Genomic DNA, 12,257 nt, shown 5'->3' on the forward strand with positions numbered 1-12,257 from the left:
CAGTTCTGTGAAAAAGTGAACAAATATAAATTATGGGCTTCTGTTCCCACTTGCAAGGGGGCTTTTAGAAACTCCTCCTCGCTGGCTGATAATTCCCTGGGTAGTAAAAATACCTTGAGGTGATAAGGATACAAATGCTTATGAAATCCTAACCATCTCTTGTTCATCTTAATAAACTAGTATTTTATATCTTTTGTATGTTGCTTGCAGCACCTCTTTTTGTGCAATGAAAGTTGCTCAAAATGTCCTAGAAATAACATAAGACCACTGACTCAAGGAAAGGAAGTTGTCTTTGAATCCTACTGTGCTTTGTCAGCTGTGTCTGTTGGGACACTGCTCATCCTGGGCTGTTTTTGGGGACTGCATTTACAACCTTTACCCCATGATCAATGTTGGTAGAACAATGAGTTCATGTGTATGTCCTAACCTGGGTGACATTTACAGGGTCGAAACCTTGACCTTAGGCTTCACCATCAGGATCACAGGTTGGTAAATCAAGCAATTAAAGTTTAAGGGATTGCAGATTACTATTTAAATATATGACATTTTAATTCAAATTATCACAAAATGACTGCATTTTCATATGAAAAAAGCAAGCTATAAAATAGACAAATTAAACTCTGTAATTTTCTCTAAATTTTATATTGAAACTGTATTTTCAATAATTTATCTTAATACTTAATTTCATCATTCAATATTTTCCAAGACGTTTTCTGTAACCAAAAGATGTATCATTTCCCTAGGAGGCTGAACAGTTGTTAGTAAAAATAATTACTACACAGCTCTATTAACATTTGGAAAAGTGTTCAAATTTCTGAAACAATTAAGAATTCAGAGATGGTTCAGATTTATCTACCTATTTTTCCCTAAAACCTTTCATGCTCTTGGGGTACACTTCTGAAGTCATGAAATGTAAAATACAAATCATTATCCTAATGGATAAATGGAGTAATTCATGAAGACAGAAGTACTGGTATCAAGCAACAGCTCAAATACCTGTCAAAACAGGAGCCAGAATCCACATCTGCTCCACCCTGGCAAGACACGTCTTCCAGGTAAGATTATAGGAATGTTCTCTCTCTCCTGGTTTGGTCCTTCTGGGCATTACCTCTTGTAGAGCTGGCAATGTTGCTCCTTGTTCCTACTCTGACCCTGTTTGGCAGTCAGAATAGTTATCTAGAAAGCTGGTCACCTCAGGGCACACAATCATAAAATCCATGCTATCCCACTATCTTGGTCAATGTCCTATGCACTAGACACCTGACTAACTCCGTGATTCTGCCTCTTTCATGCTTTAAAAAGAAAAGATTTTCTCCAAATCACAGAAAGTTACTTTAATATCAATTTGCATGATGCATACCAGGGAGCTGCCAATTTGTCCCTTTGTTTTGGTATATTGGATTTGTGAGGTAATGTGTTGGTAGAAGGAGGGGCTACAGGGGTGGTTTCTGAGAAAAGCTGCCAAAAGTTGTCCACATGTCCAACAGAGCCAGTCCCTGGGGCTCCAAGATGGACTTGCCCCTGGCCATGGCCAAGTCCATCAGTGATGGTGCTAGTGACACTGGGATGATGTATTTAACAAGAGGGAAATGCACAGAAGCAAATGCAGCCAGAGAAGAATGACAATATCCAAGCAAAAAAGCCCTGGACACCAAGGTCAATGCACAAGGAGGGGCAGGAGGTGCCTCAGGTGCTGGAGCTGAGGTTCCTCTGCAGCCCATGGAGCGACAGCTGTGCCCCTGCAGCCCATGGGGGAGCAGAGATCCACCTGCAGCTCATGGAGGAGCCCATGCTGAAGCACATGGAAACATCTGAAGGAACAGGCTCCCTGCAGGACCTGTGGAGAGAGAGGAGCTCACACTGGAGCAGGTTTGCTAGCAGGACTTGAGACTCCACAGGGCAGCCACATTGGAGCAGCCTGTCCCTCAAGGACTGCACCCTGTAGGAAGCACACCAGAACACTTCAGTAAGAACTGCTGCCTGTGGGAAGGACTCCTGTTACAAAAATCCATGGAGGACTGTCTCCCACGTGATGAGACTCATGCTGGAGCAGGGGAAGAGTGTGAGGACTCCTCCCCTTGAGGAAGGAGGGGAAGAGACAGCATGTGCTGAAGTGACAGCAGTCCCCATTCCCCATCCTCCTGCACCCCTTGCAGGGAGAGGCAGAGAAAACCAGGAGTGAAGTTAAGCCTGGGAAGAAGGGAATGCTGTGCGAAAGGTGGTTAAAGATTTGGTTTTATTTCTCATTACTCTACTCTTAACTGATTGATAGCAAACTAATTTCCTCAAGTCGAGCCAGTTTGCCCATGACTGTAATTGCTGAGTGATCTCTCCCTGCTCTTATCTCCACCCATGAATCTTTTGTTATATTGTCTCTCTCGTCCAGCTGAAGAGTGATGGAGCAATATTGGTGGGCACCTGGCGTCCCATTGAGGTCAGCCCACCACATTTGGAAAGAAAAAACTCAGGGAAACTTTCCCCAGGGCATTTTTATCTAACTGGTTAGTATCACCTTCCTTCTTCCTTTCTCAAGTAAGTCCCAGGTGATTTAAGTCCAGCTCTGAGGTGCCTAATCTTTCTGACTGACTACACAGGGAATATAGGCACCAGCAACTCTGGGGTGCTGCAGTGTTCAGTATCCAGGTTTCTCTTCAGATGTAGCTTAGCTTCTCTGTGAAGAAAGCCTCAAGAGCCATTTTGGAGTGTAGTAGTCAAATTTATTTCCACTGTAGAATCACACTTGTTTCAGTAATAAAAAAATAATCTTTGCAGAATAAAAGTAAACCTGTAGTGGTATAAATATTATTTACTTGCACACAAATTCACCTAAGTCACTCAACATATGTTTAGACTTAGTATTCCCACAGTTCTACATTTCCAATGGAGTTAACACAACGGTTACTTGCAGAAAGATGAGAAAGGTGAAGTCTGGCTCAGTTGGGATTTAAACATATATGAAATAATAGAAAGCTTCCTTCCTTGGCTTTTTCTTTTTTCTTTTTTTTTTGTTATATGACTACATTGCCTATGAGAAATACTAACAGCCTTCAGCACTGACCATTTCTGTTTGTCTAATTAAAATACATTACATAGAGAGCAACAGAAGCCTCTTTGGCTGCCTTGCAGATGTGACTTTGGCACTGGCCAGGCAGAACCAGCAATGAGTGCAGAAGTGTTCAAGCTCAGAGGTTCTTAGGCTGAGCTCAGTCTCCATTTCTGAGATTCCTATCACCAGCTACTGCCTTCCAAGAACAAACAAGGTCTAGCAAGTTCCTACAGGGGGTCATCACAGACTCATTAGACAGCATGTCTGATCAATCAGTAAATCCCTGTGCTATCCTAACACAGGTGCTTTACTCCATACAGCATTCTAATGGCGAGGTGAAACCAACAGGCCAGCTCATAGTATGTATGGCTGATGTGTAACTTTGCCTAATATGAATATGTCAACCAAAAAAAAAACCACCATAAAAACTCAAACCTATCTTCTGCACTCCCATTCAGTTCAAGCCATGGAACAACAGTAAACACAACTGCAACGAATTTAACTTGCACTTTAACTTCTAGATAACTCTTCAACTGTTTTTCCCAATTATGGGGGTGGAGAAAAAAAAGGGGGGGAGAGAATAAAATTTAATGAATTGCTCTCATAATGACTCTGTATTCCTGTTTTCTGCCAAAATGATACTTCTTTACCATATAGGCTATTGTCAGTACCATGTCCTCACAGCAAGCTGATTTATTCCGATCCTTCCTTCCTGTTAGTACGGTGACAAAAGTACAAGGTTCAGCCTGGACTCTTCTCAAGGCCTATGTGAGAGGAGGACACCGAACTAATACAGCACAATACTGAAGACAAGAGAACATAACACTTAAGTTCTGATACACTGAAAAGCAATTTCACACGTAAGATCATTTATGTAGGCACACTGACATATTGAGCACCATTTTTTTTCAATTTAACATCAACATTCAACTCGGAACAGAAGAATGTTAAGCCTCTAGGACACTTTCAGTATCAAGGAAAGAACTACTTCTAATTTAGAAACATCGAAACACTAACGTTGACACCTTAGCTGAGATGTTCACTGCAAGTGACCCTCTCTCTGAATTCGAAGGCGCTCCTTCTCCACTTGCAGGCGCTCCTTCTCAATCTGCAGCTTCTCTGACTCAAACTTTAGGAACTGCAGCCTCTCTTTCTCTAACTGCAAACGTTCTTTTTCAAGTTTTAACTTTTCAGTTTCTAGATCCAGAGGCTGCATGATGGGTTTTTCAGTTTGGGTGAGGTCATTTTCCAGGGCAGGTTTTTCAGCATGCAGAGTCTCTAGCCTGAGTTTCTCCCACTCTATCTGAAGTCGCTCCTTCTCAATCTGCAGGCGCTCACGCTCCAAGTCAACATGGCGCAACCGCTCCTTCTCAATCTGCAGGCGCTCCTTCTCCACTTGCAACCTTTCTGCTTCGATGTCCAGTCGCTGCTTCTCCAACTCCACCTTTTGCTTCTCCAGATTTATAAGCAAGTGAGAATCTTCATAGGCTAGCCTAGCTTGAGAAGAGCTCAGATTTCCAAACTCTTCCATGTGGGGGAAGTCTGGTAGGTCATTTTCCTTTTTTGAATCTGGTAGAACTGATGACAATATTTCTTCTTCTTCCTCAATAGGAAACTGCAGAGAGGAATGCGACAGACAAGAATTACATTCCAGTCTTTATGCCAGAACAAATTTGTTATGTACAACTTGACTGAAAAGAACATAGTGCATTTTTTTCATCATCTTTAAAGCAATTCAGAAGTGTTTAACTTATGTTGTAAAATAACCACGCTACATCAGAAGATTTTTTTATCATTACAAGAAGAGAAACAGGCTTTATCTGCAAGTTAATATCTGGTAATGAAAAATGGAAAATCCTGTCAGTGAATATACAAAAACATCCATAAAATATAGAAGAGTAGTTATTACAGATAATTCAGAACAACTGATAAAAAACTGGATCTAGAAGACCATATGTTGTTCTTACCTTTCATAGAGCTGAGTGACATTTATGTAAGCCACCAGGCATTTGTTGTGACTAATTATTTATCAGAGCAGATGGATCCATAGGCTATGTGTTATGTAAGCTAGCCTAACCTTCAATAACTTGGGCTATTCCATTCCTAAAAAACATTTAACACTGACATTTTTCACATGCTCCTAACTCTCCCAACTCTATTAAGTGGGTCAATAAGCAGGACTTGTTTACCCATTTTGTATTATCATATTTGCTATAAAGCTATTTGTGGCACATGATGAGGTGGTGAAGACCACTGCTTTCAGCAGACTGTAACATTTTGTATTATCATCACAGCCCTTACAAATTCATAGCACAAAAGAGATAAACTGTCTCCCAATATGCATGCTGCAAGAGAAAGGCAAACTGAGGAAGGCAAGTGTTCAGAAAAACTTAAGGACTAGGAGAGCCACTGCCAGTCTTCTAGCATTAGAGAAGACATACACTGTTCCTTCAGTACTGTCTGACAGCAGGTCTCACTACCATCTAACAGCTTACACTGGTTTTCTCCCAGCATACATATCACAGGAGTTAAGACAGGAGTTGCCTCCCCACTCCTCCCACTCAAAAAAAAAAAAATAACCCAACAAAAAATCTCCCCCCAAAAAAACCTAAAGCAATAAAATACCCCACACAAAATTGTTTGAGTACCCCTTCTGGAAAAGGGAACTATGTGTTTAAAGAGGAACAGCAAAACTATCCCAACATTTGACTGTACTCCAGCTCGTTGCCTATGCCAAGATGGTCACAGTATTACTAGGAGTATCAACTTGTCTATAGAATCCACTACTGCTTGCCAAATTCACACTAAAATTCTGACAGAGAGGAAAGGCTGACTGACTAATTACTAATTCAAGTAATGTTTTTATCTCCTGTAGGTTCATTTCAAAAAATGCAAGCAGTATCCTATATCTTTCTGTATTCTATTTCTTTCTGTACCTGCAGGTAACATTTACTTTCATTTGTTAAAGATGAGCACTTCTCTGTTCATCCATTGAGGCACTCTGAATACTAAAATGACCAGTTTCCTTCAACAGAGTATTTTCCTTGCATTGACGCAACTAATTCTTATCTGTGGCACATGCAAATGGAAAATACATGTGCAAAGACATACTCAAAGTTTAGGGATATCAAATCAGTAATCAACATCCAAGACCTTACAGACAATTCCAAGTTGCTAGATTTGAATACCATGTCTCTGAATTATATTTATTTCTACAGTTTAATTCACACGTTCAGAAAAAAACAGAAACAGATGCTATGAAGAAACACAGTAAAACGCCTTATGCTGAAATGAAGCAAAGGCCATATTGCACATAGCTCATGTATATCAGTCACTCACTTCAAAATTCTGCGGGTCTTCCTCTTCCTCTTCCACTTTGATTTCTGTTAAAGATCCCCCGGCTTCTCTGAAGTCAGTGATATTTTGCCACTCAAAACTAGATTCAATTGCAAATCCCATTTTCTCATCCATGTCTTCATTGAGAGAGTCATCTAAATTGGATGAAGGAAGGTGAAACCCAGCACCTACTACTTTGATGTTTGCATTCAGACGTTTTCTCTTCATGAGTGCTCTCCAGTCAAGGTATCGCCTTTTCACTTCTGTCCCTGTTCTCTGCTCTCCTTCACCTACAGCATTGACACACTCTGCTATTTCCTCCCAAGCTTTCCGTTTCATCTCATTAATTGTTGTATTAAGTTGCTTCGAAAAGAGTACTTCTCTCCTTTTTCTGATTTCCTTAAGGAGAGTTTGTGTTTCCTGAACACTAAAATTGCTTTTTCTTTTTCTTTTTAACTGTTTCATTTTTTCCAGACTTAACCTAGTAATTTCACCAAGCAGACCACAGAGATAATCTGACACTAATCAGCCACTAATACAAATAAATTTAAAAGCAAATGAAAGCAGAGCTCAGTTCTCATGAAGTGAATTTTCTCTTCACTTTGTTGTATTTTTCTATTTGTCAGGCTTCCTAAGAGAAAAAGAGCAAACAAGATAAATCTCCAAGGTATACACCAGATATTTTCATTTAACAACTTGACTCCTAAGTCATCATTTAAGGAATGCATATTTTGAACTAACTGTTTATTTGATAAAGGAAAACCATTTTGCTAAACTTTCAATACAAAGTAGTCATAGATACTTTCTCTAATCTCCTATAAAGCATAAAACCATGGATATATTAATATATCCATGTCACAAACTGTTAAGATTGATTTGGTATTTCCATTACAAAACTACAGATATTTTCCTTCAGCTCTTAAGAGTTTTGTCAGTCGGGATTTCCTTAAGACTGAAATTTGACACATGCATTTCAGTTTGAACGCTCAACTACTTACAAAAGAAGCTAAAATTGTTATATCATTTCTTCAAACATATGAAATGTTTAGGGTACTGAAATTTTTGAGACACATTTTAAATAAGAAAACATTTTCATTAAAAAAAAAAGTAAATTAATATGAAAAGTTGACATTTTCAAAGTTCTTCTAACTTAACATAATCATAAATAAAAGAACTGGAGCAATCCTGTTGAATGTCACAAAATAACTACTAGTTAAAACAAATGTCATTCATTAGAGACATTTTAACAGGAAATAGATTTAAGTCACTATATGCCCATGGTAAAACGCTCCTGCATCCTTCTCATGCTGCCGAACATCTCCTGTCAGACACCATGGCAGCTTTACAGGTCAGCCAGTGCTCTACCCTCAGCACCAGCTGGGCCTGTGCCTGATGGTGAGGAGAATACAAACCCCCCTAATTCACCTGACAGACTGTGTGCAACTCTGCAGAGAAGTGGAGAGTGAGGGGACTATTAACACAGTAATGAATATTATTACTGCATTAATAACAGATTATATTAAAAAAAACACCCAAAACAACCCACCAAATCGTGGAAGAAAAGACTACGAATCAAAAATGGCTCTTGCTCACAGACTGCTTGGCAATAGGTTCAATTTAGGATTATTTTGAACAGACTTTTGTACCATGTTACCTACCACTGCAGGTAGGTTTAAAAGGCTTTAAGTCAAGTGGGCCAGGGACTCACTATACACTACAGGCAGCTTCTAGCTGCTCCTTGTTCACTGTTCATGCAGTAGAGACATTGGTCCACCTGAAGGGAAATGGCTTCCAGATTATAGATTCAATTGTTACTAACTAAAGGACTTAATTCTTAAATAACTCCCTCCCACCTATACAGGATTCTTAAATTACTAAGTATTTTTCCTCCTATTGTTCTCCCCAAACTTGATTAAAGCATACACATCAGCACACTGCACTACAACTCCCCACCTGGCGAATAAGGTCTCATAGTTTAGACATTGTTCTTCATCTCTGATATACTATTGACTGTAAGTAAGTGGCTCATTTGCAGTTTTCCATGCACATCCATGTTTTCTTTCATAGCCAACAAACACAGAAAAACAAACAAAAAATAAACTGGGTTTCCAAATTTTCATCATCTTCCAAATACAATTGTACATCAACATGGAAAATGCTGACAGGTAAGCTTTCTCCTTAGCTCTAGAGAAGGCTGAGAGTTAAAACATGCAAATGTTTTAAATGACCCTGTGGGCCAGCCCCCTGCTCCTTGCACCAGTGCCCTGCATCACTTGACTGATCTCCCCAGCCATGCTTTGTTAAATGTCTATTCTGTTTTGGATTTTATGCCATAAGCCAAGGACATGACCTTTAAGAACTACAATACTAACTTGGAAACTACTGGCATCAAATTCCTTTACTAGGTGAAGTTTTCTTTCAGACTTTTAAATAAAACTTTTGCTAGAACACATCTGATACAAACCCCTGACTTTCCCAGTGAAACATCAGCAAAACATATTTTTTAAAACTCATGACTATCAACTTCCAATTGGTACGGACATCCTGCCTCTTTAACTCTCTCCTTTTTGAAAGCATATTGCTTTGTTAAGGACAATTCCTTTCTAATTAATATAAGTTGAGTTAGTGAATTGTCTTAACAGTATATATATTTACTCCCAAAGATGGCTCTGTGTATCTATCTGATGTATTAACTAAAAAACATTATTATCTAACAAAAGCTGAGGTTTGGGATATTCAGTTTTTAGCCATTGCCAGATGGTCTCCAGGATATTACTCTTTAATGAGGAAAAATGGGCTGTTACATACTCAAAGTACCTAAGAGATGGGAATGTAAATAAGCTAGGATTTGTACACCTTCTAGATAGCTACAGGAAAAAAAACCCACCAATATTCCAAACCTCAGCAGCTGGGATAGCATTACTGCTCATCCTAGTAGCTGGGACAATGCTATGTTTTGGACTAGTCTGCCAATAACGTTGGCAACACACCAATGTGTTGGTTGTGCTTAAGCAGTGCTTACTTTAAACCAAGGGCTTTTCAGTTTCCCATGCTCTGCCAGTGAGGAGGTGCACAAGAAGCTGGGGAGAACTGCAATGCAAAATGCATACTTTGACAGTTTGGGTAGAAACATGAAGTGCTGGCTAAAAAAACCCAATTCTGATGACAACATAAAGACTTCAATGTCTTCCAGAAAAGACAGCAAGATGGAGCTTTGACTTAGGGCCTGTCAGGCCAAAAGCAACCTGTGCTCAAGAAGGCTCTCATCACTGCACAAAAGAAATACAAACTGTTGGGGTTCAGAAGACACAAGTACTGTAAAACTAAGCTGGAAACTCCACAAACAGACAGAATATGCATACACTGAGTACCTCTGGCACAGTTAAAGACAGAAGCATCCTCATTCTGCCTCTACATTTTCTATCTCTTTTGTGCACACTTTTATTGTCTGACCACATGTTGGACCAACAAAAAAAAATTAGTAAAGGCACCAAACAAACAATGAGGCAAACAAAAAAATCCATGCATTCACCAGGAGTGGAAGACTGTTGCTAGCATCAAACTTGAATTTTACGAAAATCATTACTTTTTACAAACGATGATGTCTTGATTAAAAAAAAAAACAAAACAACTTTTAGGGCTTATGCTTGAATAAAAAGAAAAATCAAATTACAAGGACCTACTATCCCTAAGTTTTCTTAAACAAAATTAGGGTCTTGAGTATCTTCTGCTTAAGGCTTTCTAGAAAACTTTTTTGTGATTCCTAAGAGATGGCTACACTGGCTTGGAGCAACTTATGCTTTTGTACAAAGGATTTTACTACAGAAGCATCTGGACGCTGCACAACACATCACCCAACACAGCCCTGGAAGAAGCCTGCGTACACAAACGAAAAAGCAGGCACAGAAGGGAACCAACAGCACCGAAAAGGACAATTCAACGAAGCAGGGAGAAAGCGCGGAAGATGGGAGGCAGCTGAGGATTGAGGCAATTGAAGGCACAGACGTATCAGGCCGCAGCTCCCGTTCCCCCAGACGAGCCACGGCCACGCAGGGGAACACGAGGCCTGCTCCCCGCGCGGGAAGCGCCCTGGGAGGCGTCAGGGCGGGCTCGGCCGCGGCTCCAGGCTCAGCGCGGTCCCACCCAGAGCGCTGCAGGCAAAGCAAGGCGGCAACAAAGGGAGGCGGGGGCACGGCGGGCTGCCCGGCCAGCACAGCCCGAGGCCCCGGGAGCAGACGGGCCCGTGGGCCCTGCCGCAGGCCAGGGCCTCTCCGGCCGGCGGGGCCCTGCGACTCTCCCGGGAGAAGGAGAAATAGGAACGGGACATCCCCGTGGGGAGATAAGACGGCGGGCAATCGCCTCATCCCCCCCAGGGGCCGAGGGCGACGGAGCCCCACCGCTGTACCCCCCGAGGGCGGCGGGGGCTGCCCCCACGCCGCGGGGGGAGCGGCCGCCCCATCCCTGGGCCGGTCCCGCCGCCCGCCCCGCCCGGTCCCCGGGGGCCGCGCGCGCGACTCACCTGCGCCCGGCGCTCCCCTCCGGGCCGCCTGCCCTTTAACGGCCACCGCCCTCTCATTGGGCGAGCTGCCTGCCTGTCACTCGTCTCCGCACGCCTATTGGTGCTCCGTGTCCGCCGCTTCCCCCGCCCCGCCCTGCCGCGCCAGGCGGGCCGGAATCCCCAACGCGCCTCCGCCGGCGGGGCCGCGCCGCGCACAGCCGCCGGGCAGCCATTGGCTGCAGCCGCCGCTTGTCTTCGCCAGGCGTGCCGATGATTGGCTGCGGGCTGTGGCGGCCCGCCCCCCTCAGCCAGGGACCCTCCGCGGGGTGGGTGTGGTGCTGCCGCTTCGCCGGAGGGCGCGGCCCGGGGTGGGGCCCGGCGCCTTTGGGCGGCGGCCTGCGTGGAAAGAAGGAGGGAGAGAAGGAGGGAGACACAGGGGTGGGCCGACCGTGTGGGATAACCGTGCACAAGCCACCGGTGTGGCCGCCAGGTTTATGATGCTGCTGCCCAGAGCGAGCGCGCGGCAACCGGCTGTTCGTCCTGAACTGCGCGGTTTGTGATTAAAATTGAGAAATGACGTCTATCACATCCTGTTATGAAAGAAATAAAAGTATTTTTCGGGAAGTTCTGCACCACGCCATTGATGTGGCTCAATATACACATAAATCTCTTTACTGGAGCTCTCGGGCTTGGGGCTCCTCGTCCCCTCCACCACACAAGATGTGTCTGGTCCTTTACTTCTGTGTTAGGTCCTGGCGCCTTAACGATGTAACCCCTACTTTTTCGAAGTTTGGTACCTCTAGTCTGCCGAACCTGATGTGTGTATTTAGTACTTCACATATTCATTAACAGTTACTTGCTCAGTCTTTCCAAGTTCTTTCACTGTATGGATAGTTATTTGATTAATACAGCTTTAAGAGATCATAACTGTGATGAAATCACAAATCTCCCTAAAACGGTATTTTCCAGTTTCAGCCAACTATTCATTTACCAGTTTGCTAACAGGTAGTGATTGTTTTGCTGCCATACTTGCCCAGTGTGTACTGAAAATCCAGTTAAAAAGGAAAATGGTGAGGAGTAGTGGAGCAAGACCATGCCACATTGCTGACAAATATAATACTGGGGTATGTCTTACTGAGACCCATACATGAACTCGGCTTCCCTTTACATTTTTACCAGTATATGGAGGGGCTTGACAGCTGGCCTGCAAACAAAGCTGAGTTACTAGAAGAAATAACAATTGATGATTTTCGAGTGTATCCATAGCAAGAAAGAAGACAAGGCCATCAGCATGTGAACAGATTAGAAAAGATACATGAACATTTTTGTTAGACTACATGCATAAGTAAATGTGTATACGCATTTACTTATGCACGT

At 42.6% G+C, this 12,257-nt stretch overlaps 1 protein-coding gene across 3 annotated transcripts; it reads right to left on the reverse strand.

Moving 5' to 3' along the window:
- Positions 1–2,695: 2,695 nt before the first annotated feature.
- On the reverse strand, positions 2,696–10,930 carry MSANTD4 (Myb/SANT DNA binding domain containing 4 with coiled-coils). 3 transcript variants are annotated; one of them, XM_066544753.1, is made up of 3 exons: positions 10,902–10,930; positions 6,386–7,013; positions 2,696–4,661 (listed from the first exon to the last, which is right to left on the reverse strand). In XM_066544753.1, exons 2-3 carry the CDS (start codon positions 6,845–6,847, stop codon positions 4,086–4,088), a joined length of 1,038 nt encoding a protein of 345 aa, XP_066400850.1. In that variant the 5' UTR covers positions 6,848–7,013; positions 10,902–10,930; the 3' UTR covers positions 2,696–4,085. The 3 variants fall into 3 exon arrangements, with proteins under 3 accessions (XP_066400850.1, XP_066400852.1, XP_066400849.1); XM_066544755.1 differs by lacking the exon at positions 10,902–10,930 and adding an exon at positions 9,405–9,939; XM_066544752.1 differs by lacking the exon at positions 10,902–10,930 and having other exon boundaries at positions 6,386–8,311.
- Positions 10,931–12,257: the final 1,327 nt, after the last annotated feature.

This window comes from Molothrus aeneus, chromosome 2, assembly GCF_037042795.1.
Source record: "Molothrus aeneus isolate 106 chromosome 2, BPBGC_Maene_1.0, whole genome shotgun sequence".
NCBI lineage: Eukaryota > Metazoa > Chordata > Aves > Passeriformes > Icteridae > Molothrus > Molothrus aeneus.